This window comes from Rhamphochromis sp. 'chilingali' (assembly GCF_963969265.1).
Source record: "Rhamphochromis sp. 'chilingali' genome assembly, chromosome: 8".
NCBI classification, from domain to species: Eukaryota; Metazoa; Chordata; class Actinopteri; order Cichliformes; family Cichlidae; genus Rhamphochromis; species Rhamphochromis sp. 'chilingali'.
Genome location: NC_137935.1, coordinates 17,044 through 42,625, shown reverse-complemented (window position 1 = coordinate 42,625; position 25,582 = coordinate 17,044). Strand labels below are relative to the sequence as shown.

At 43.9% G+C, this 25,582-nt stretch overlaps 1 protein-coding gene across 1 annotated transcript; it reads left to right on the top strand.

Annotated features, from left to right (window-relative positions):
- Positions 1 to 797: 797 nt before the first annotated feature.
- Positions 798 to 21,548, top strand: LOC308401168 (sodium/potassium-transporting ATPase subunit beta-3-like). The gene is made up of 7 exons (XM_080889285.1): positions 798 to 1,180; positions 9,678 to 9,806; positions 9,898 to 9,996; positions 16,774 to 16,961; positions 17,037 to 17,087; positions 17,261 to 17,347; positions 20,083 to 21,548. Exons 1-7 carry the CDS (start codon positions 907 to 909, stop codon positions 20,248 to 20,250), a joined length of 996 nt encoding a protein of 331 aa, XP_080745411.1. The 5' UTR covers positions 798 to 906; the 3' UTR covers positions 20,251 to 21,548.
- Positions 21,549 to 25,582: the final 4,034 nt, after the last annotated feature.

Genomic DNA, 25,582 nt, shown 5'->3' with positions numbered 1-25,582 from the left:
TGTTTTCCTCCACATCTGAAACATGACTTTAAGTGTGCAAACATCATCTCAGAGAGAGTCAGGTGCAAGGAAATCAGGAGCCACTGTGTTTGTCGCTGTCACATTCGTGAAATATTACAACAGGACAGAAAAAAGCACTGAACAAAAGAGACAGAATAGATCCTCTTGCATTTCCTGGCTCCTTATTTCCTTCTTATTCCTCTTTTTCAGGTGGCTTCCTCCTTCTTTCTGTGTGTCACAACAGCATGACATCATCCTGCTTTTGCCCAATTACTTGCCACTGCAATTGTCACATGATTATATAATGTTGGTTTGACATGAATTTATTTCTGAGCAGCTTATTTTTTTCTTTCAGGGCTTATTTTTATTGTTTTATACAAAAATTACAGTGAAAGGGCTTATCAGGCATATTTTTTATTGACAAAAACACTGAATATCCTCGTCCTTCAGAGACTGACTGGTGACTTAACATTATATTAACCCATATCACACGATAGTAGGGTTATGGTTAGATTGGTGATAACTTTTGGGGATGTAAGAGTTAACTGATTAGAATTAATTGTAATTAAACCCCCCTACACACACACACAACAGCTGGGACAGACTTTAGGATGGATGATGGTCTCAGCCTATTCTCACAACACAGTGCATCTTCATCATCATCATCATCATCATCATCATCATCATCATCATCATCATCGTCTTTATCACTGGAGACCCTCAGCCCTCACACATGCTCTGTGCTGCGCATGCGTCTCGTTCTGCAGCAGTCCCTATGTGCTTGTGTGTGTGTGTGTGATTGCGCGTGCGCGTACAGGGCTCCTCACGTAGATCCGACGGATCGGTTTATCCCAGCTGTTGGTGTTTAGCCTTGATTAGCCCAGATCAGTTTAGTCCGGCATCGGTATGTCGTCCAGTCCGCAGGTCCAGACCCAGGAACCAAATCAGGATCAGACCCAGGAACCGAACCAAGATCAGAACCAGGATAATACGAAGGAGGAGGTGAAGGCGGAGGAGAAAGAAGAGAAAAAGGAGGAGAAACAGGAAAAGAAGGACGACAAGAAAGAAGCGAATGAAGCGAAAATGGAGAAGAAGAAGGAGGAGAAGCAGGATTCCTGGAAGGATTTCATCTACAACCCGCGGACCGGGGAGTTTCTGGGCCGAACCGCTGGCAGCTGGGGTAAGAGAGGCGGCCAAAGAACCTGATCTTTTCCCGACAGTTGAAGTCTGTTCTGACCCGGTCTGACCCTACTCGGCTCGGTCGGGCACGGCTGTAATCCCGCTGAGCTAAGGGTGCCTGTCACGATGCGCGCAGCTTCACAGTGGGCCGAGCCGGATCGGGCCGAGCCGGGCTAATATGTGAGCTCGGATGAGTGATTTTCATTAACACAGCTGAAGATGTCAGAATAAAGCAGATTCACCCTCTGCGCCCTCAGGCGCGCCGAGTTCATGTTTAATTATGTAAAATCCTCTGCAACTCTGTGACGGTACTACAACATACTGCAGTATTTATGCTGCTGTACACCACAGCCTGCACACACTGTGTACTAATGCACACATTCAACACTAACAACATTTAATAACCATCGTGTTCATATTGATTTTAATCGTTGATGAGATTTAATGAGTCTGAGTGAAGCTCAGAGGGAAGACTGCTTATAAGATTTCTACAGTCATGACTGAGGCAAAATCGTTACTTATCATTTATTTACAAAAGACTAAGAGGCAGATTTAGGATCATCATCCTAACCCAGCAAAGATTTTAATAAAAGAGTTTGTCCGTTCCGTCGTGACTACGAAAAACAAAACTGTTTTAAAAGCTTTCAGTCTTAACATGAAAATAGGATCAACACACTGAGGATTTATTAATAAATTTCCAGTTTAAAAAGTTCAGTAATGCTGATGACATCGCAACCGTGACTGAATTAATGTCTCTGGGGTTACAGCCAACAGTATCAAAGACACAACTCATCAGAACTGTTCTCCTCACTTCCACCTTCATGTCCTCATTTTTGGGCTTTCTAGAGCAGCTCAGCATGACTCTGTTCCAAATAATCCTCCTTCATCTGAGCCTGGGCCTTGGTCTTAAGTTCATCTTGTTTGAAGGAAGCCATTTTGGCTCCTTAGTTTTAGGTCCCTGTGGAGCAGGAGTTATCTGACAGGAAGTGAGAAAAACCGGTTGATTTTTAAATGATTTAGGCTACGTCTACACTAGCCCAGATAAATTAGTTTGAAAACGTTCCGCGTCCACACTATCGTTTTCATCCATTTTCACAGAGGTGTGCGTCCACATTGAAACGGCCAAAAACGCTTACATTCCAGTTCTGCGCATGCGTGAAAAATAAGAAGATTCAACCTGCCTCATTTCTCTTTTTTCTTTTTTTTTCTTTTTATAAACTTTCAGGTGTTCTGGGAATCCATCCTACCTGAAAAAAACATCCTACCCAATGTTTCTGCGCAGACGCAGCGCATGCGCACAACACCGACACCGAATTAGCTTCTTTTTCTCTCACCCATCCGGAATACTTCTTAAGGTTATGGTTATGGTAGGGTTAGGTTTAGTTGCAAGTCACTGTCAAAATTATAATGCAGGTAGGACGTTTTGTCAGAGTAGGATGGTTTCTCAGAACACTGGCTCTTTGAAACGTTGCAGCAAAACGTCGAGGAAAAGCAGAGGTTTTTTTTAAAGGACTAACAATGAGGTGGAGTTGTTGCTGTGAGTAACACAAAAGTACAAAGTTTAAAAAGCGAGTGAGAATTAAAGAATTTGAAGAAAAGCTCTCTGGAGCATGTGCAGACTGATATTAATCTTTAATAGGGCTGTCAAAATTGAGAACAGACAAAACAACTGCTGTAAATTGCCCTCTGCTATTTTAGTTTAATTGGTCACATGACTGCATCACATGACTAAAATGTGTCATTGTTTTCAAAAAGGCTCCGGGTTTGCTGTCCACACTGCAACGCAAAAATGGGATTTTCAAATGTATCTGCTTTGGAGAGCGTTTTCAAAACGCGGTTTTCCTTGACCAAAAACGCCATCTCAGTGTGGACAGAGAGAAAAAGATGCATTTTCAAACAAAAACGTATTAGTGTGGACATGGCCTTAGTCTGTTCAGCATCAGTGCGAAGTGATGCTGGATGTTTAGGCAGAAGTCTGAGCTGATAATGATACAAAGCTGATAAAACACAGCCTGACAGGAAAAAAATGAACACACAGATAACAGACTGAACTTAACAATACATGCTGCTTTAATTACTGTAAACCCTCTCTAATGCATACAAAAGTACTACTTTGTAACTCATTTTTTTGGCTTACACATTCACCAAACAATATCTTGGTTTAATCCTGGAAAAGGGATCCTTTAGAGTTTGTGTCAGGAAAGACATCTGATGAAAAGTATTTGCCAAATCAGGTATTCTCGTGAATACAGGAGCTGGGCGTAGCTTTTATTTAGAAAAGTTTTTTTTTCTTTTTTTCCCATGTACATACTAATTTAACTCTTTACAAACACCAGTATGGTTTCTGTAAACCCCCCCTCTACCAACCAAATTAAACAAACAAAACACCCCCTCTTAATTCCTTCACCATATCAAATTTAACTGAATAATAAGAATTTTAATTGACCAGTCAGCAGTTCCTGTTTACTGGAAAAGCTCCAGAATATGATCACATTTCAGGTTCCTCAGTAGTCTGTTCTAGGGCCATTAAAGTTCTTCGTGTATAAAAAAACATGGCACTCCAATCAGTTACTTGCCAGAGGTTTCTTCCTGTTAAAAGGGAGTTTTTCCTTCCCACTGTCACCAAAGTGCTTGCTCATAGAGGGTCATATGACTGTTGGGTTTTTCTGTATCTATTACTACCTTACAGTATAAGGTGCCTTGAGGTGACTGTTGTGATTAGGCGCTGTATTAATAAAATTTGAGTTAAAATGAAGCCTAGAAGACAGCTAACAGTTATGTCTGTGAAGGTTCTCAGTCATCCAGGTCATCGTAGTCAAAGGAGCTTGCAAAGAAAAGCGTCTGGACTTCTTTAAGTTGCTTGAAGACGTTTCACCTCTCATCCGAGAAGCTTCTTCAGTTCTGAACTGAAGAAGTTCTGAAGAAGTCCAGACGCTTTTCTTTGCAAGCTCCTTTTAGCTAACAGTTATATCCCCCTGCCACACCCCTAATAATCAGGCTATAAGACTTATAGCTGCTACACCTGAAGTCTGATTGCTAGTTTGATGCTTTGTGCTTGTCCAGCTCTTTCAGATTACACAAAGGCATGTTTGTTTTTTGTTTTGGTTTTTTTTAAATGAAAAAGCTGTGTTTCTTTATTGCTGCATTGCACCTGTGGCATTAGGTTCTTTCAGTAAAGAGTTTGCATGTTTTCCCTGTGTGTGACTCCCACCAGGGGCAGGGATAGCTCAGTAGGTAGAGTGGTGGCCCCATGATCGGAAGGTCGGGGGTTCGACTCCACTGAACGGCTACCCTGAGGTACCCCTGAGCAAGGTACCGTCCCTACACACTGCTCCCCGGGCGCTGCACTGGCGGCTGCCCACTGCTTCACTGGGTGAATGGGTTAAATGCAGAGGAACTATTTCCCTATGGGGACTAACACGCACACTTTACACTTTACACCACCCTCTGGAACACAAACTTGGAGTAATCAGGACTCTACAACAACTCCGGGCAGAAAATGTTCCCTCTAAGCCTGAAGGGAAAAAGAGGGAATCCACACATGTAAATTAAGCTCCTAAAACATGCGGTTATCATAATTGAGCTTTTATCAAGTCAGCAAATATGCAGAGGAGAGAAGGTCAGACACCAGTTAGGGAGGATAAGAAAGACAAACAGAACAACATTGTCATCCTTCATGTATCAGGTTTATCAGAGAAACTCAGGAGCATCTTGTCTGTGAAGCTTCTCAGTCATCCAGGTCATCGTAGTCTAAGGAGCTTGGAAAGAAAAGCGTCTGGACTTCTTTAAGTTCCTTGAAGACGTTTCACCTCTCATCCAAGAAGCTTCTTCAGTTCTCTGCGCCAGGAGTGTCTTCCCAGAGTACTTCTAGCCCAGCCACACACTCAGACACAAACTAAACAATGTAGTGTAGCTGTGCAGTGCAGCGAGGAGAGCTCAGACCTCTATACTGGAGACACCAAACAGCCACCTCGACAGGACTCAGCTGTACATCTGCATCTGAAGGTCAAAGGTCACTCTTTGAAGATGCCAAATCTCACATGATGGACAGGGAAGACAGACGGTTTGAACGAGGAGTGAAAGAAGGAGTGAGGAGTGAGCCGGTGTGTACCTGGACGCCCATCCCCGGACACAAAGAACCACCAACGCACCGATGTCTGAGGGAGTCCGCCACTGGCAGGGGAAGTGGTGGTAGGGGGAGATAGGCCTCCATACCTTGGAGGGCCTAAGATGTCCCCAGAGAGGTGGCGCCTGACACCCAACCTGACATATAGACACAGACATACAGGCACACACATATACAAACATCCATTCCCACCCTCATGCTCTCATATACACTTACTCCACACTCAACCAACGTGGAGACAGACATAAAGAGACGCTGTACACACGATCACACTCCCCAAGCGTACTCTAAGCCCTGGGTCTAGGTACCCTTGCCCCTGGAGGGGGGGAACTGCACCCAGACCCAGGTGGTGTTACCCTTTTCCCTGCGGTGGGGGGAGGCAGACCGCCCCGACTCCGCAGCAGCAGGGAGGCCCCACACTCCAGACCGCAGTCGGATGGCCAACTCCTCCTCCTAGCCCCCCCGCTCCAGCAGGTCGCAGAGAATGGGGGTGAGAGAAGACTCCAAACCTCCCTCCACCCGCTCATTGTAGTGTTGATGCATGTGTGTTCTAAGGTGCATTTAAAACCAGGAGGGCATGGAGCTACCTGCCAGAGAGCAGCAGGTAAGCGCATGGTCCCTCCTGCTGGCCCTCAATGTCTACGTGTATTTAACATTGAAAGGTGGGCAACGACGCCAGGGGTGGGGTGTACACCCTGATGGTACTTTGGATTCCGTGTATCGTGCCCACCCCCAAGATCCTATATGTATGTGTAATGAGAGTGTGAGTAATGTGAATGTCTAAGTTGTGGGATAAAATTGAGGCAGAGGCAGCCAGAAGGGGACGGGGGGGTGGCCTCCTCTGCACCCTGGTGACATACCCCTACTCCAAGGCCCTGCATGTGTGGGTAGTTGTGGTGGAGCGGGAAGAGGGAGGCAGCTGGAGATGGGGAGGGAAGGAAGGGAGGGGCAAGTGACCCCTCCCTGGGGCCAGCTCCCCCGCTGACCCCAGTAGGCACCCCCATACTCCGCGACCCACCAGGGAAAGGGGGCCCAGGCCCATCCAGACCGGGGCCCAGCGCAGCAGTGCCCCCCGGCCCCACAGAGCCCAGGACAGTCCACCCAACCCCACCACAGAGAAAACTGCACCCACCCCACCATCCACTCTTCTTCCAGACTACATAAGACAATAAACACCCAGGCTGAGATCTTCCTCCACCTCTCCTGTATCTCCCCCTCCTGTAGAGAGAGCCCCTGAGGAGAGGAAAGCTCCTGCAAGATGTGACAATCTTCCCCACCAGTTGAAGAGCCCCCCAGGTGGCTCGATGCACCGGCGGCACCCTGCTCCAGGGCTGGGCCCCCATGCACCCACCCGCCCACAACCCCGGCAACACACCAACCAGGACCCAAGCCCCCTGTTTCTGTAATTGTTAATCCACCAGGAGGTACAAGCTCTTTAATCAAGCTGATAATTTTATTGCTAAAATATATTTTGTCATTTTGTTGTTATCCATGTTTTAAGATGCCAAATTAAAGTTGTGTTTTCCTGAACAGAAGTAATAGTTTAAGTGGGCGATAGATCATAAAATCAAGCACAACTGTTCAGTTTCTTCAGTCTGACTCCCTTCTGCTTTCCTGCCCTAGAGGTGCAAGCACATTTAACTTTACTTACAAGTGAATCAGAGAAAGTGGTGCTGATAAAGGTGTAGAAATGGCTCTGTAAGCAGTTTTATGCAGCTGGTATAGACTTCTTTGGTTCACAATAACTCAGATGTACTAATATAGTACAGTAGTATGAACAAAATGTGCTTGAACTAGTTTTTTTTTGTTAAGAATGTTTCCATGCCACATCCCTCCCCCCACCTCGGCCAGTTCGAAGACCTCTCCCTCCTGCTCTCCCCAGCCTACACCCCCCTCAGATGCAGTACCAAGCCCACCACAAAGACAGTTACAACCTGGCCTGAAAATGATCTCTCCAAACTGCAGGACTGCTCCACACAGACAGACTGGGACATATTTCAATATCAGAACCTAGAAACTTTCACAGAATCAGTACTGGGGCTATGGCAGCCTCGCTTCTGTCGGTCTGCCCCAGGGCAGCTGTGGCTACAACCGTAGCTTACCTCCACCAGTGTGTGAATGTGAGAGTGAATGAATAGTGGTATTTTAAAGCGCTTTGGGTGCCTTGAAAAGCGCTATATAAATCCAATCCATCATTATTATTATTATTATTATTATTATTATTATTATTACTGGACTACATCAAGTTCTGTATTGGAAATGTGACTGTGGACAAAAGCATTCGGGTTTTCCCAAAACAAAAACGGGCCAGGTTCGATCACTCCTTGAGCCGATCTGAAAAGAGGAATTAAAGACCATAAAAGAAGCATCGAGTCCCAGCTGTCGAGCAACAACACACAGGAGGTGTGGTAGGGCATACAAGACGACATAAACCACAAAGGCAGCACTGTGAAAACAGTGCACTGAATGTACAGCTGCCAGAGGAAATAAATCGCTTCTTCACCAGCTTTGAAACGCCACAACAGCAGTACTCATCTGCTTCAGCCCTGCTCTCATCCTCACCTGGTTCCTGCACCGCTCCACTCACTGTAGCGGAGCACGATGTCAGACATGTGCTCCTAGCAGTGAACCCCAGGAAGGCCAGATGGAGTCCAGATGGAGTACCTGGCAAGGTGCTAAGAGCATGTGCCCACCAGCTCACCCTCATCTTCACCAGAATCTTCAACCTCTCACTGGATCAGGCAGCCATCCCATCCTGTCTAAAATCAGAAACAAACATCCCAGTGTCGAAGAAGTCTCCCATCACCAGCCTGAACGATTACCGCCCTGTGGCCCTCACACCGGTAATCATGAAATGCTTTGAGAAACTAGTCCTTCAGCACATCAAGGACTACCTTCCCCCAGAATTCGACCCCCACCAGTTTGCATACCGTGCAAACAGATCCACAGAAGACGCCATCGCCCTCCACTCTGTGCTGAGTCCCCTAGAACATGCATGTCCCAGTAAAACAATCATCCCAGACGTCCTCATCATCAAACTGGTCACTCTTGGCCTCCCGCCTCTCACATGCGCCTGGATAAAGGACTTTCTCACAAACCGGCCCCAGACTGTAAGACTCCGCCCTCATCTCTCCTCCACTCGCACACTGATCACCGGCTCCCCACAGGGCTGTGTGCTGAGCCCCCTCCTGTATTCTCTCTACATCCACGACTGCAGTTCAACCCAAAACAACAATCTCATCATCAAGTCTGCTGATGACACCACGGTAGGCTGCCTCATCTCAAAGGGAGACGAGGCAGCCTACAGAGAGGAAGTCGTGAAGTTGGCAGCCTGGTGTTCAGAGAACAGCCTGGCACTGAACACTAAGAAAACCAAAGAGGTCATTGTCGGCTTCATGAGGCACAGCACTGACTTAGCCTCTCTTTACATCAACGGGGAGCGTGTGGAGAGAGTCCACACCTTCCAGTTCCTTGGTGTCCTCATCTCTGCTGACATCTCCTGGAGAGACAACATCTCAGCGGGCGTCTGATGTTCTACTGCTCATCCATTGAGAGCCTGCTAACAAACTGCATCACGGTATGGTAGGGCAGCTGCACTAAGGCGGGTAGAGTGAGGCTTCAGAATGTAGTTAAGGCAGCACAGAAGCTCATCAGCTGCCCTCTCCCCTCCCTGATGGACATTTTTTCCTCCTGCTGCCTCAGCAGAGCAGCAAACATCATCAAGGACAGCTCCCACCCTGGTTTCAACATGTTCAGCCTGCTTCCCTCAGGGAGGCGCTACAGGTGCATCAGCACAAAGACCCACAGACTCAAGAACAGTTTCTTTCCAAAGGCCATAACCATCCTGAGCTAACACATGCACCGATAGCACAGCCCCACCCCCACATTTTTCCAGTTCCCTCCATAAATCACCATTGTGTAATACTAAATTCTATGTGCAATCACCGGTAACTGTATATACAAAACCCAGTTTATTTATTTATTTACTTTTTCTTTTCTGTCTTTTACACCTGATTGTAAATTTGTACATTTTATTTATTTATATATATATATATATATATATATATATATATATATATATATATATATATATATATATATATAAATAAAATGTACAAATTTACAATGTCCATATGTGTATATAGAGCAGCAGAACTGCCCCCCCCCCCCCCCCCCCCTTGCACTGAGTATGAGATGATCTGTATCTCACTGTACAATCGTACAGTGACAATAAAGGCATTCTTTTCTATAATCACTCTTTAACTGTGGGTACTGGTTTCCATAGTATTTTTGATAGTCAACAATGGCTATTCTCTTGCTGTCTATTTAACCACAACAGTGAAACAAAGTAACATTTGAATGTTCTCTGTAGGTCTCATCCTCCTCTTCTACCTCATCTTTTATGGTTTCCTGGGGGGAATGTTTTCTCTCACCATGTGGGTGATGTTGCAGACGCTTGACGAAAATGTGCCCCGACATCAGGATCGAGTGGCCAGTCCAGGTGCTTTCATTTCCTGTTTCACCCTACTGCCACTCATCCTTACTTATGGTCATTTTTTAAAATTTCAGTAATGACTTTGATTTTGTTGCAGGTTTGGTGATTCGTCCTCATGCAGTTGAAATTACTTTCAACCGCAGTGACCCAGAAAACTACAAACATTACATGCAACAGTTGCACAACCTCCTGCAAAGTGAGTACAACATGTAAACCACCACACAGAGTCTCCAAACTCATTTCCGGGATTTCTGGAATTGTCAAAACTTGATCTAATCTTCATTGTTATCTTTTTACAAAAAAACAGCTAAACGAGAGGTTTTTGGACAAAGTTTGTGTTCTTCATTCTTTAAGCACCGGTTCGAGCACCGGTTCGAGCACAGTTTAAGCACCGGCACCATTTCAAAAGTACTGTTGTTAACTTCACCTTTCACATAAAAGTTTGCCTCATCACTGAACAAAATCTTCTGCGTGAACTGAGGGTCCTGTTCCAATTTTTGTTTTGCCCATTCTGCAAATTGTGTGCGCCAATCTGGGTCATCCTCGTTGAGATGCTGCAGTAGCTGGAGTTTGTAAGGGTGCCATTTGTGAGTAGCTAATATCCGCCGGAGAGATGTTTGACTAATGCCACTCTCCAGTGACATGCGGCGAGTGCTACGCTGTGGGCTCTTGCTGAATGAAGCTAGGACAAGCCACTGATGTTTCTTCATTAGTGACAGTTTTCTTGCGTCCACATTTTGGCAAATCCAACACTGAACCGGTTTCATGAAACTTAGCAAGCAGTTTGATGACTGTAGCATGGGAGATGGGTGGTCTCGTAGGGTGTCTTGCATTGAAATCTGCTGCAATGACCCGGTTACTGCGTTCACCAGATATCAACACAATTTCGACCCGCTCCTCACGTGTTAACCTCTTCGACATATCAATGGCTGTGAACAAAGAGAAACTTGTAAATAACTCATGAAAGAATAAAGTTACGTTGAAACCAAGCACACCATTGTTTTTCTTGTGACATTACCAATACGTTTGATGTGTCACGTGGCCCTCTTCCTATTGAAAAAACAAAAGTTGTATCCAAGATGGCCGACTTCTAAATGGCCACCATGGTCACCACCCATCTTGAGGAGTTTGCCCCCTCACATATACTAATGTGCCACAAACAGGACTTTAATATCACCAACCCTTCCCATGTTATTATGGTGTATCCATATAAATGGCCCTCCCTGTAGAACATCAGTGAACCTCTGTGCTAACATTATGCCCAAAACCTAGCTGAAGTAAGGGTGAATTATAGAAGTACTCCTGCAAATGACTTTGCTTATTCCAGGAAGAAAAGGACCAAGATGTGTTCAGACATGAGCTTGAACCATTAAGCTACCTAATGTTCGTTCTCAGACTAAGAATTTAGGTTGAAAAGCAAAATGTTTTTTTACACACATTTCAATGTTAGTGTTCCTGTAGCACATTTTCCATGTCAGTGAATATGACTGGTACATTTAATAGATCACTCTCAATATTGCTTGAAGAAAATAAAATAAATAAAATACAAATGACTGTGTGCTGGACGCATGGGTTTGTCTGTGTGTGTCCATCATGTACTGTTGTGTGCAGAGCTTCATGAAAGACACGTGGATATCATATTTATGTGATATCATTCAGTCTCGATCACCTTCCCTCTCATTGCACCACTTGGTGAAATGTATCCGGTCTAACATCCCAGCGTCCCCTCTGTAGATCATCGGTGTCTCAGAAGCCCAGGGTCTCTTTCGAGTGTAATTTGTTTCATAGTTAGATGCCTGACTGACAAATGTGTAAAACAAAAACTACACACATTATTCAAAACACATAGCGCACAGTCGTGAATTCCCCCTAATTTTGGTATGATCCGAGCTCAGGCACTAGGTGACTAAGCACAGCACTTACGCATGTGAGTGAGGGGGGAGCTGCTGCCTGCGAGTTTGCTGTAGGAGAAGCACAGCCAGGCAGACAGAGGAGAGCTTAAGTTTTACCAGGTACCAAACCAAATCATTCGTACTGTACAAATAATGTAAATATGACGGTGTATCACGAAAGATTGATGTCAAACTGATCACTTGACCCATATTACGTTACTTGTTCTTCAAGTGAATCAATAAATGGCGAAATGAAAAGCCGAACAACAACAATGCTGTTTGTTTAGAGAGTCTTAGCTTACATGTGTTTATTTCATATTTTCAGTTGTTACCTTCCACGGCTAAACAAACTCTCTAAACCGGTTTCAGTTATGTACTGATTAACACAACAATGGACATAAGGAGCTTCTTTCACAGAAAAAACTCAGATGTTATTTTATATATTAAGCTTTGTATGTTGTTCAGTATATTTCTATGCAAAAAACGGAATTTCAACACACAGCAGTATATTCACAGTTTAAACCAGATATTTACACTTTATGGAGAAAACAAAAACTTTTTTTTTTTTTTTTTTTTTTTTTTTTTTACTGTTAAACATCAATTTAGAGTAAACTTGTTTTGTTTTAGATAAATAAATATTGAAATATCTTTTGAATTAGTTAAATGTCAGAATAAAGAGAGACAGAGCTTCTGTTTTGTATCACTTTCATCAAATGTAGGAGTACAAGTACACTAAGTATATTGTTAATTATAAGAAACTGCAGACGATTCCATTCTGAGCTGAAGAAGCTTCTGATTGGTTCGTAGAGTCCATGTGAGTAAATTGGTGGCACAGCTGTGGATGCATATAAGGCAAAACACAGAGCCTGTTTCTGTGACATGGGAAAATCAAGAGATGTTAACAAAACACCAGGAAAAGAATTGTGGAGCTCCATAAGTGTGGCTCAGTTTGAATACAATTTGGTGCCATTTACAATTAAGAAATACAGACAGTTTCTCTCTTTACTCTTAAAGTTAACAAACATGTTTTTATATTTATCTAAAAAATAAAGATTTAGTCTGATTTGATGTTACAATTAAAAAAGTGTTTTTAGATGAAGAGTTTGTAAATATCTGGTTTCAACTGTATATTTGATGATGTTGGTGTTTGGCTTGATTGTCAGCAGAGAGAGAGAGAGGGGGGGGGGAGAGAGAGAGGAGGATGAGGACAGAACAGAGATGGAACAAGAGCAAATCAAATCACTTTTATTGTCACATCACATGTGCAGGTATATTGGTACAGCACATGTGAGTGAAATTCTTGTGTGCGAGCTTCACAAGCAACAGAGTTGTGCAAAATACAATAATGTAAACAAGCAAAATACAAGAATGGCTACATCTGAAACTAATAAATATATGTACAATATATAATAGTATATGCATTTCTGGATGTGTATACTAAATATTTTTCTACGTGTGTGTGTGTGTGTGTGTGTGTGTACACATATTTTACAAATTAAATAGAGTAAACAATAAATAAAATAAAATATACAGAGTGAGACATGTGCAAAACAGTGGTGTTACTGTACAGTATGGAGTGCATAATGTTAAAGTTCCAGTAGTGAAGCTGAGGTGTCTATGAAGTGTTCAGCAGTCTGATGGCCTGATGGAAGAAGCTGTCTCTCAGTCTGCTGGTACGGGACCGGATGCTGCAGAACCTCCTTCCTGATGGAAGCAGTCTGAACAGTTTATGGCTGGGGTGACTGGAGTCCTTGATGATCCTCCCCGCTTTCCTCAGGCACCGCTTCCTGTAGATGTCTTGGAGGGAGGGAAGCTCACCTCCAATTATCCGTTCAGAGCACCGCACTACTCGCTGGAGAGCTTTGCAGTTGTAGGCGGTGCTGTTGCCATACCAGGTGGTGATGCATCCAGTGAGGATGCTCTCAATGGCACAGTGATAGAAGGTCCTGAGGATGCGGGGGCTCATGCCAAATCTTTTCAGTCTCCTGAGAAAGAAGAGGCGCTGCTGCGCCTTCTTCACTGTTTTGTTTGTGTGTACTGACCACGTAAGATCCTCAGCCAGATGTACACCAAGGAACCGGAAGCTGCTCACTCTCTCCACAGCAGCGCCGTTGATGGTGATGGGGGTGTGTACTTCTCTGCACCTCCAGAAGTCCACTATCAACTCCTTTGTCTTTGCGACATTGAGGGTGAGATGGTTGTCTTGACACCAGTGGGTCAGGGCGCTGACCTCCTCCCTGTAAGCTGTTTCATCACTGTTGGTGATAAGACCCACCACTGTAGTGTCGTCCGCAAACTTCACAATGATGTTGGAGTTGTTAGTGGCCGTGCAGTCGTAGATGTAGAGTGAGTACAGGAGAGGGCTCAGTACACACCCCTGTGGAGCACCAGTGTTCAGTGTGACGGGGGATGAGGTGATGCTGCCCAGTCTGACCACTTGGCGTCTGTCAGACAGGAAGCTAAGGATCCAGCTGCAGAGGGAGCTGCTCAGTCCTAGATCCTGCAGTTTCTGAGGGAACGATGGTATTGAATGCTGAGCTGTAATCTACAAACAGCATCCTCACATACGTGTCTCTCTTCTCCAGGTGTGACAGGGCAGTGTGTAGTGTCAGGGCTATGGCATCATCAGTGGACCTGTTGTGGCGGTATGCAAACTGTAGAGGGTCCAGTGAGTCGGGTAGTGCAGAGCAGATGAAGTCCCTGACCAGCTTCTCGAAGCATTTGCTTACGATGGGGGTCAGGGCTACAGGTCGCCAGTCGTTCAATGAGGAGATGGTGGAGGATTTGGGTACAGGGACGATGGTGGCCATTTTGAAGCAGGCTGGGACTACAGACAGAGAGAGGGAAAGGTTGAAGATGTGCGTGAACACTCCAGCCAGCTGAGCCGCGCATGACTTGAGGACGCGGCCGGGAATCCCGTCCGGACCAGTAGCTTTGCGTGCGTTCACCTTCCTGAAGCACCTCCGCACATCCTCCTCAGACACAGTGTGTGCACTGACGTCATCCGCGGTGCGCACACTGTCCGGTCTCATGGTGTTCGCTGTGTCGAATCTAGCGTAGAATACGTTTAGATCCTCACACAGAGAGGCCGTGGTCTGCGGTGTGCTGGTTTTCCCTCTAAAGTCTGTGATCGTGTTTAGTCCCTGCCACATACTCCGAGGGTTGTCAAACTGTTGCTCCACCCTGTCCCTGTACTCACGTTTGGCTGCTTTGATCGTCTTCCGGAGTTGGTAATGTGCGTGTTTGTAGTCCGATGTGTTCGCGGAGGCAAAGGTGGTGCTCCGTGCCGCGCGAACATCTCCGTTAATCCAGGGTTTTTGATTTGGGAAGGATTTAACTGTTCTGGATGGGACGACATCTTCCACGCATGTCCTGATAAATCCGCAGACTGAGTCTGTGTATTCATCAATGTCCCTAGCAGCCACGTGAAGCAGGTGGCTAAGCCCCGGGTGTATAAAGTGTCTGGCTCCACCTCTGCTGTAGATCCTGGTGAGGTGGATCAGTGAGTCCACTCATGATGTACTCTGAGCTCTGCCTCTTCATTTAGGTGTTTAGTTCCAGTCACATATGTCAGAGTAAGGATTTGAGTATGATGATGTACATTTTGACGGAAGCCAATTAAGCCTAACAGTACTATAATAATTTTACCTGAACTGAGCACACACTCTGGTAAAAACTGAGAAACTATATACAGCGCAGGAAGATCAGATCAGCAGACAGCATCAAACAACCCTGAAAAGTCGTGTTAATGTATGTAAACCACAGAAGAAACATTGCTTTTCACATAAACACTGCAGCACATCTGAGGTTGGATAGCTGCATGCTCACAGCCAACATGCCATCCATCTGTGAAACACAATGCAGGCAGTATCATGGATTGATAAAGCTCTGTGGCTGTCTGAATTACATGTGCTTGCAGTGATTCAAAACTGTATGAAACATGTTCAAAGACAAAAGAATTCCAACAGGACGGATGAAGAAGCTCATGTAAGAGTCCTGAGCTACACTGGCAGAAGGCTGACCGATAAATCAAAGAAATATTGATAAAGTGAAATGGTTTGTAGGCCGGAAAAGAGTGGAGTGCCCACTCCGGATCAGGGACGAGACCCTGCCCCAAGTGGAAGAGTTCAAGTATCTCGGGGTCTTGTTCATGAGTGATGGGAGAAGGGAGCGGGAGATCGACAGATGGATTGTTGCAGCAGCTGCAGTGATGCGGACGCTGTACCGGTCTGTTGTGGTGAAGAGAGAGCCAAGTGTAAAAGTGGAGCTCTCAATTTACCGGTCGATCTACGTCCCTACCCTCACCTGTGGTCAAGGGCTGTGGGTAGTGACCAAAAGAACGAGATCGCGAATACAAGCGGCGGAAATGAGCTTCCTCCGAAGGACAGCTGGCCTCTCCCTTAGAGATAGGGTGAGAAGTTCGGCCATCCGGGAGGGGCTCCGAGTAGAGCTGCTGCTCCTCCACATCGAAAGGAGCCAGTTGAGGTAGTTTGGGCATCTGACATCCCCTGGCGCCTCATGAGCGAGGTTTTCCGGGCATGTCCCACCGGGAGGAGGCCCCGGGGCAGACCCAGGACAGGCTGGAGAGATCATATCTTTCGGCTGGCCTGGAAATGCTTTTGTGTTCCCCCGGATAAGCTGGAGGAGGTGGCTGGGGAGAGGGAGGTCTGGGCTTCTCTGCTTGGGCTGCTGCCCCCGTGACCTCGCCCCATATAAGCAGAAGAAAATGGATGGATGGGTTTGTAGGATCAGAGCTAGAGCAGGGGTGGGGTACTCCAGGCCTGGAGGGCTGGTGTCCTACAGGTTTTAGATTTATCCTTGATCCAACACAGCTGATTTAAATGGCTAAATGACCTCCTCAACATGTCTTATGGTTCTCCAGGGAATGAACTCATCATTTGATTCAGGTGTGTTGACCCAGGGTGAGATCTAAAACCTGCAGGACACCGGCCCTCGATGCCTGGAGTTGCCCACCCCTGATCTAGAGTTGATCGACTTTACTGTGTGTTGTCTAATACGGTAGTGTCGACTCTGCCCCTGCTCAGACATACAAGCCTCATTTTGTCTTTCTTCCTCTTCAGGTTATAATGACAGTATTCAGGAGCGTAATGACTTGTGTATGGTGGGCGAATACACTACACAGGACAATGAGCCGATAAAGAAGGTTTGTCAGTTTAAACGAAGTACACTGCGTCAGTGTTCTGGTTTGCCTGACCCCAGCTTTGGGTTTAAGGAGGGGAAACCCTGCATCATAATCAAGCTGAACCGGGTCAGTGAAGCACTTGTTGATTTTAAAAAAGCCAAAAATGACTTGCGTGAATACTAATTAAAAACCTGTCTGCAGGTAATCGGCCTGAAACCAGAAGGAGATCCCTACATCAACTGCACTGCCAAGGTAACCCACAACATGCAAATATCCCATGGTGCACCTGTGAAGCAGAGGAGAAACGTAAAAGGAGAATTCACCACATTTTTAGAAGTGCAAATTAGAAGGTTTCCGTAGTAAATGAAATTACTTTTTCGAACTATTAAATTGAAGAACTGTATATGTGCCTCACTCTCTCGTAGAGAGCCACTTCCTTGCAGATGCAGTACTTTCCGTCTGAGGGTCGTCTGGATAAGATGTTTTTTCCATACTATGGGAAGAAGTCTCACGTGAGTAAATATTGCATGCTGAGTACTTATTCAGAAGTATTTTTATGTAGCAAAAAAAAAAAATCTGATTTATTTCTACTTTTCTATTTATGCAGGAAAATGTCAGAGCAACTTTAAGGTTAACAGATTTCCTCTCACTTTGACAATACTTCTATTTTTGAAGCGTCAAAGTTTACTTAACCTACAAGGAATGAATACAAGAATAGTATTTGATACAGGTTGCTAAGCTTTATTTAAATATTTACCTTTAATTTTAGTTGTAATGCACCAAATCACAACAACCATAAGGAGAGATCATTTGTAGGAACTGACGCTGCCATAGGTCTCGGCTGCTCAGGATTCCCATGATGCATCGAGTTTTTCTTCTTCAGTAACCTTGTGTTTATACATCACTCTGCATTTAATTTTGTTAAACTCTGTCTCTCTTCCACAGCATGTCTTTATCCTGTCTTCCTTCTCTCACCCCAACCAATCACAGCAGATGGCCCCGCCCCTCCCTGAGCCTGGTTCTGCTGGAGGTTTCTTCCTGTTAAAAGGGAGTTTTTCCTTCCCACTGTCGCCAAAGTGCTGCTCATAGGGGGTCATATAATTGTTGGGTTTTTCTCTGTATGTATTATTGTACGATCTACTGTACAATATAAAGCACCTTGAGGCGACTGTTGTTGTGATTTGGCGCTATATTGATAAAACTGAATTTAATTAAACTGAACACAATTTATTGTATACAGAATTAAAGCAGGACCCTCAAAGAAAAGAGAACCAATCTTACCATGGCCTAAAGGAGTATGAAACATTTGAGGATTAGCAACATTGCGAAGGCCTGAAATGCCAAGAAAGTCCATACACAGTTATACGAATTGATTTGTCAGTTCTCAGAAGAAATGCCTATAAGAGGCATGAGGAATTCCAATTTGCAGTGAAAAAGCCTGAAATCTAATGGTCCACCATATACAAGCAAAGGTGAGCCCATAAAGGGCAGGAAGTAAACATTCCTTACCAAATAAAGAAACCAGAACCTTACATGGAATGTGCCTGCAGTTTAAGGCAAGGTTTACAAATTTTAAGTACAACAATGACAACTTTTATCACAATCACTCAAACAGAACCCAAGACTGAGCTGAAGGGAGGAATAAAATCTCACGGAGTTAAAATGCATTTCATGAGAAAATTAATTATTTTTTAGTGTCTTGCTGCAAGAGCTGCAAGCTTACAAGGAGGAGGCTGCAGAGGGGTAAGAGGGGTAAATGCAATCATTCTGTTAGAATGACTGCAATTGATCTCTAGATCAACATAAATGACCAGGCTATTGGAATGATGGGGGAGATGGATAAGACTGGGAATTTCAGCTTGGTGACAGGGACTGGCCGATTGAAGGGAGATTGAAATGGGCAGCCATCTGCCGCCACTGGTTGGGGTTGGTGGGAGGAAGACATAACAAATGCCATAACTTAATAATCACCAATGATTAAATGCAGAGATGTATATAAAAACACAGTGAGTGAAGAAACGATACATCACGGGAAGCCCCTAGCAGCCTAGGCCTATGGCAGCAGACAAAGAGGGGTCTGAAATCTGAAGGCTCTGGCTCCCATCGTACTTGTGGTTCCCAGTGATAGCAAAGTACTGTATTTGGGTGATGCGCTACTGTGAAGTCTTTAAGATGAGATCAGGCTTAATTATTCACGACTGAGCATATGAGAAGGAGTTTAAATTCAATTCTGGATTTAATAGGGAGCCAATGAAGAAAGCCAATCGATATGAATTAACAAACCGCTGCAGCACAGTAGGTTTCATACCTAAGGCATGCTCTAATCGTTGTAAGAATGTAAAATACTATGGTAAATTGTATCGAATGCTGCACTGAACTCTAGCAGGACAAGCACACAGTTCACTCCACTGCCAGAGGCAAAAACATCATTTGTAACAGTGACTATACTGTTTCTGTACTGAAAGTTCTGAACCGTGATAGAAACTCAAAGAAAGGGTTTCTGATCAGTTAGCTGTTTCACAAATACTCTGTCAAGAATTTTTGACATAATATAAAGCTTGGTGAGCTGGGTGAAGTGATAGATTTTTAATTACTGGCAGCTTTTAGGCCTGTAGTATGTAGCCCATTAATAGAGATGGGATGATCATATTTAAGATTGAAGGATTAACTAATGGTAGGACTTCTTTGTGGAGTCTAAAAAACATGTTGATGGTTTAGAAGAAGTAATTAAAGAAATTCATTCAGAAAGTTATCTTATCTTGTGGTTTGGGAGCGAGTAGCAAATAACATAATTTGGTCTTGTCCTTAATTTATGCAGTAGATGATGAAGTCTTTGTAGGCTGTCTGTAACCTAACCCTCCCAAACTTTCTTTGAGTTCTGATTTACTAAGTACATGGCTTTCTCAGCAGAGGTGGCAGGCGTGCATAGTGTTATTCATGCTCAGTTTTCCAGCTTTATGCCGAAGATTGAAGTTATCCTTTTGGCCAGTTTTCAAGACTGGGTTTGTAAGTTGAAGGTGTTATTTAGCTGAATAATTCTCTCCCATACAGTTCACCACTCAGGAAAACTGGAGCTCAGACTTCTTGGATTGGTCTGCCAGTACAATTAACTACACAACAGCCATATTTTTAGTTGGATAACTTCAATAAAATTGCTGGCAAAGGCTGCAGAAGACTCCTGTTAGATGAGGTTAAGCCAAGAAGATGGCTATGAGCTACAGCTAACAACCTCTCTCTCCGTTTACAGCCTGACTACGTGCAACCGCTTGTTGCAGTCAAGTTATTGTTCACAAAAGAAGACTATAACATCGAGCAGACGGTGGAGTGTAAAGTTGAGGGTTCTAACCTCCGCAATGATGATGAGCGAGACAAATTTCTGGGTCGCGTCACTTTTCGGGTCAAAGTGTCAGAGTAACCAGACATGACAATTGCCATGAACACCACAAACTGGGTTTACACTGGCAATTGGTCTCCAGTTCTGGATACTTTTTAACATGGACCTGATCTTATCTCTGTCTGTTCAGACTCTAAAGAAGTGATCAAATCTGGAGAAGTGGGAGATTTCACTGGTTTTACTGCCTATATCTTTCAGACCTCCTGTTTCAGACATAGTTAACCCCAACAGATGTTTTATTTGCTCCAGATCTGCATTTTATTAAAGAGAAAACCAGAGTAACTGACTGTAGTAGAGTCTGTTCTGACAGCTGGAGCAGATCAGGTCTGCTGTGGGGCGCATGTAAGCCAGCGGCACAATGATGTGTTGTTTTTAAATTTATGTTAGTGATGTAATAAAACAGTAATATTATACCTGCCATGTCTGACAGAGGAGTGCAACACACTGAAATGTAGTTTACATGTGACCTGGTGGTTGGTAATCAGATTACCTACCATCCAACCAGATAATGCAACAGGAACTGCCTTTGAAATATTCATTGTACTGCAGTGAAGAACTGTGACTGTCATTAATTACATCAAATAATGTTAGATCCCATTTCTTCTGCTTTGTGTTCTGATGCAGTCTACAAAGAGCCCATTTAGTTCCTGTTACCCACTGTATTGAAATTGGCTGCTGTTTATCTAAAGGGTTCACATAAGTTCATTCCCAGGAAATAGGACTGAGTGCCCAAAAGACCAAATTTTGTTAAGATACAAAAAATACAGCATTAAATTTGACTGAAATAAAAACTTTTCTTCTTCAGTTTTTCACAGTTAAACATGAATAGAAATAACACTGCCTGTCCTGCTGTCATAAACATGGCCAGAAGATGTCACTGTTTTGTCATAAATCATGTTTGCAGAATTTCTTCAGATTCTTTTTCAGTATAATTTATTAGATATTTGTAAAAAGTTCTCCAGTGTTTATTAAGCATAGAATTTTTTTTAAGAAATGTGAATAATGTGTAACTGTAATAACTAGTGTTTTGGGACTATAGAAACAGATGAAACCAGCAGAGCTTTTCACCTTCATCACATGTCATTGTTTATAATATATATATATATATATATATATATATATATATATATATATATATATATATATATATATATATATATATATATATATATACACACACACACCATTTTTTACAAAATATTCTGAACAAAAGGCACTACTTGAACGTTGTAAAACCATGTTTGTTTCTGGATGATCAAAAACAGGAAACCTAATGACACATACACTGCTGGAAATAAAACGAAGCTCTAACACTTGTCAGTGATTTAGTCTCTTTCTTTTAATATTATTATTATTATTTTTTTTTTTTAAGCTCCTATCAGACGTCCCTCTCTTTTTCATATCACTGGCCTTTTATATGGATTGAAGATTTCCTGTCAAAAAAAGCTTGTGCAGATGCAGAAAATAAAGGAACATGCGGTCTCTAAAAATTCATGCTGGATATCTATAATGATATGCACTAGGTAATGAGTTAGGAACAGAAGGATGCACATTGTATGATGAAAATGTATCTACCTACAAATGGCTGAATTTAAAGAAGCCTGAAAGTCAGTGTGGAAAAAAGTATGCATAAAGCTATTCCAGTTTCATGTAAATCCTACTGCTAAGATGAGTGATTGAAAAACAGAAAAACAGCTATTTTTATAGAGCAAAAAATTTAAGATTTCTAAAGGGAACATTTATTTTATTTATTTATTTTTTATTTTATTAGTATTTTCCTCAAATGTGTCAAATATATATTTTCTCATCTAAATGTCCACTGAGCCGTGAGCCAGGGGGCGGTAATGCTCCTTAGCATTGGTTGCCGACCAAGAAGAAGAAGAAGAAGCTGTGAGCCAGGAGAGAGGGGGTGAGTGAGTCAAATGTGCTGTTTGCATGTTAGCTGAGCGATGCTACTGTGAACTGAGGAGCTATTGTCTTGATGTGAGCTTCTACTCAGGGTTTTTTTTTTTTTCCAGTTCAGAGCAGAAATGTTTTTGTTAAGAAACTGGCTGTTGTTTTTTTCCACACAATTTCAATTATAAGCTAGATATATTTCTACTAAATAAATTAGTTTTAGCAACAGGAATGAGTCAGTGAATGAGTCAGTTGGGCTTGTGAATCATGATTCACGAGTCAGTAAAGTGATTCTCGAGTATTGAACAACTCGTTCATGATTCGCACATCACTAGCAGCAACGGTATTCAGTAGTTTGCCTGACAATGCTTACCAATGCTTACTTTCCTCATCCCTACGGTCACACGCAGACCGTGACAAATGTCTTCCAATTTCAGCTCCATCATTCAGCGTGTTTTTCCTGTAACTTCTGTGACCCGTGGGGGAGTGTGAGTGAGCGCTATGTGTGTGTTTGGGGGGGGGGGGTAAAAGGCTACTTTGCCATGTGCTGGAGTATAACTCCAGGGCTGTGTTGGGGGAGTTTGGGCTTATTTTTCCGCTATTCTTCAGTGTCGAGGAAGTGTATCTGAAGAATATGTGTAAGCTGCGCAGAAGTGAAAAGTTGAATTGATGAAAAGTTATGTACATAATGGCACCCTCGCGGTGGTTAACACTGAAAATCTAGTCATCCATTTAGCTTGATAAGTTAACCTGGTTAACCCAAGTGAATTACTCTGTAGTCAGGTCTGTTCGGGCTTTGGGGGAATTTTGGACTCAGCAAGTAATGCTTGACTTGGGACTCACAGTGGGAATCTGAGGGTTTGATAGTCTGGACACGCTGGGTAAATTGCGTGCGTCGCTGTATAAAAGGTCACACCTTCGGCCAAAGTGTACATATGTAAATAGTATAGCTGTCGAAATTAACGCGTTAATTGCGATAATTAAATTTTGGAATTAATTACGTTAGAATATTTAACTATTTAGCGCAACACGCAGATAAGTCGCTCCCATAATTCCACTTGATTTGTTTACCGCGCCACTGAAAATGGAGAAGCAGGAACAGGATGGCCTTCTGGATGGGGAATTTAAATACAAGAAGAACATAGATGGGACAATAAACAAACGCGTTGTAATTTGCACTCACTGTAGTAAAGAGTTTCAATTCCACCGTTCAAATTCAACCTTAAAATACCACCTTAATGCCAAACACGCGTTTGTCGGGGCAGCAGCTTCACCCGGCCTGCGTCAGACCACTCTTAGTGAACGCAGGCCACTCGGTAAGTCTTCTTTGAACTGACCGACAATATAGCCAAATGGATAGCAAAGGACTGTAGACCGCTAAGCATTGTGGAGGACAAGGGTTTTGCGGATGTTTTAAAGGTTGCATCTCAGGACGCGTCCTACAAGCCCCCAGCGAGAAGCACAATAACAATTCGAATCCACGAACTGTATGAAACGGAGAAAAAGAAAAAAGAAGAGGCTTTAGTTCACACAGAATGCGTGGCTCTGACAGGAGACCACTGGACATCATTGAGTAATGACAATTACCTGGGAGTTACTGCGCATTTAATCACTGAAGCCTGGGGTCTGACATCCTTTGCGCTGACTATAATGAAAACGGAAGAGCGGCACTTTGCGGAGGCTTGTGCAGAGCAGTTCCAGACTGTTGCTTGCAGGTGGAGAATTGAGGAGAAGGTGACAACAGTAGGCACGGACAGTGCGCGCAATATGATCGCCGCGGCTCGCATCATGCCATTCAATCACATGCCGTGTACCGCGCACATTCTACAGAGATGCATCACAGTGAGTCTCGCAGACAGTGGCTTTGTCACTGCGCTGGCCAAATGCCGCAAAATTGTTGGCCATTTTAAGCACAGCCCAGCAAACACAGCAGAGCTGAACGCAGAGCAGGTGTCACTGGGGCGCAAGCAGGAGCCGTTGGCCCAGGACGTGCCTACGCGCTGGAACTCCACGCTGGAGATGGTGAAGCGCTTGATCCGCAACCAAACTGCAGTAACTGCGACTCTGGATAAACAAAAGCATAAACTTGTCCTCCTGACGCCTCCAGAGTGGGATAAACTCCAGAGACTGGAGACACTTCTAGAGCCCTGCAGGTGAGCCTGTCATTGTGACCATAATTGTAGGTTTAGATTAAATGTATCAAACATACATCTTAAATCAGTTTTGTTATTATGAAAATGTCTTATTTAAAAAATAAATGAAATCAAATATTTTATTAATATTACCTAGTATTAAAAAGCTTTTTTAAATTTGCTGTCTTATCTGTGTGTGTGTGTGTATTCCGCTGCAGATATGTGACTGAACTGCTGGGAGGAGAGGCCTACGTCTCCTGCTCTGTAGTTCTACCAGCCTTCTGCCACCTGCGCCGTGTCATGGAAGTAACTGATGAGGACCCTGCATATGTGGTGAGGTTTAAAGAGAAGTTTAAGGAAGACCTTGCTTCCCGCCAGGAACATACCAACTATGCATGGCTCCAGATCGCAACTGCACTGGACCCACGTTTTAAAGACCTACGCAGTGTGCCCAAGACTGACAGAGAAGCAGTGTGGATCACACTGGCAGGCATGCTGCATGAAGACTCTCCTAGAAGATCACACACTGCAGAAGAAGGTCCAGCCAAGAAGAGGCTGAGCCTGCTGCAGATGGACTCTGACTCTGAGTCAGAGGAGGAGGTACAGCAGGACAGAGCCATACAGCGCTACAGAGCAGAGCCCTGCACTGCCTTAGAGGACTGTCCCTTACAGTGGTGGGCAGCTCATGCAGGAGCCCACAGCCAGCTGGCCCGCCTTGCTCGCAGATACCTGGCCACTCCTGCCTCCACAGTGCCCTGTGAGAGGCTGTTCTCTGTAGCAGGGCACATTGTGAACAAGAAGAGGTCTGCTCTGCACTCAGAGAACGTGGACAAGTTGGTTTGTCTCAGCAACTGGCTGAAGGATGAGTAGACCAGAGGACCGTGTGTTTAGAGCTTGTTCTATGGTTGAATGTGATTTAAACAACACTTTTCACTGTTGTTCATATTCTTTTGCACTAATCTACCTTACCCAAAAGGATGATTGGAGATTTTTTCTATTTTGCCTGTTGAATTAGGCCTATGTTCTGTGAACTTGAAGATGTATATGGATAAAACAATGTGCTAGATTTAAACGGGTGGAAAACATTCAGTAAAAATCCCTCACAATTATTTGAAGCCCTGTTCTGCTTGTACTCACAATTAATAATAAATAAAACAAACAAGTGTGTTTAAAAACCACTATCTGTCCCGATTTTTACACATATATACATATATTTCGAGTTGCAATTAATCAATTTTTAGGCTGTGATTAATTCGCTTCCAGCACAACACCCAGCCTACGTCAGACCACGCTGAGTGAACGCAGGCCACTCAGCGTGGTCTTAG

Bases quoted from the DNA above. Each gene is read 5' to 3' on its own strand.
- LOC308401168 (XM_080889285.1), top strand. From the start codon at position 907: ATGTCGTCCAGTCCGCAGGTCCAGACCCAGGAACCAAATCAGGATCAG. The intron at 1,181-9,677 runs GTAAGAGAGGCG...TGTTCTCTGTAG, and splicing joins CCGAACCGCTGGCAGCTGGG to GTCTCATCCTCCTCTTCTAC. The intron at 9,807-9,897 runs GTGCTTTCATTT...ATTTTGTTGCAG, and splicing joins GGATCGAGTGGCCAGTCCAG to GTTTGGTGATTCGTCCTCAT.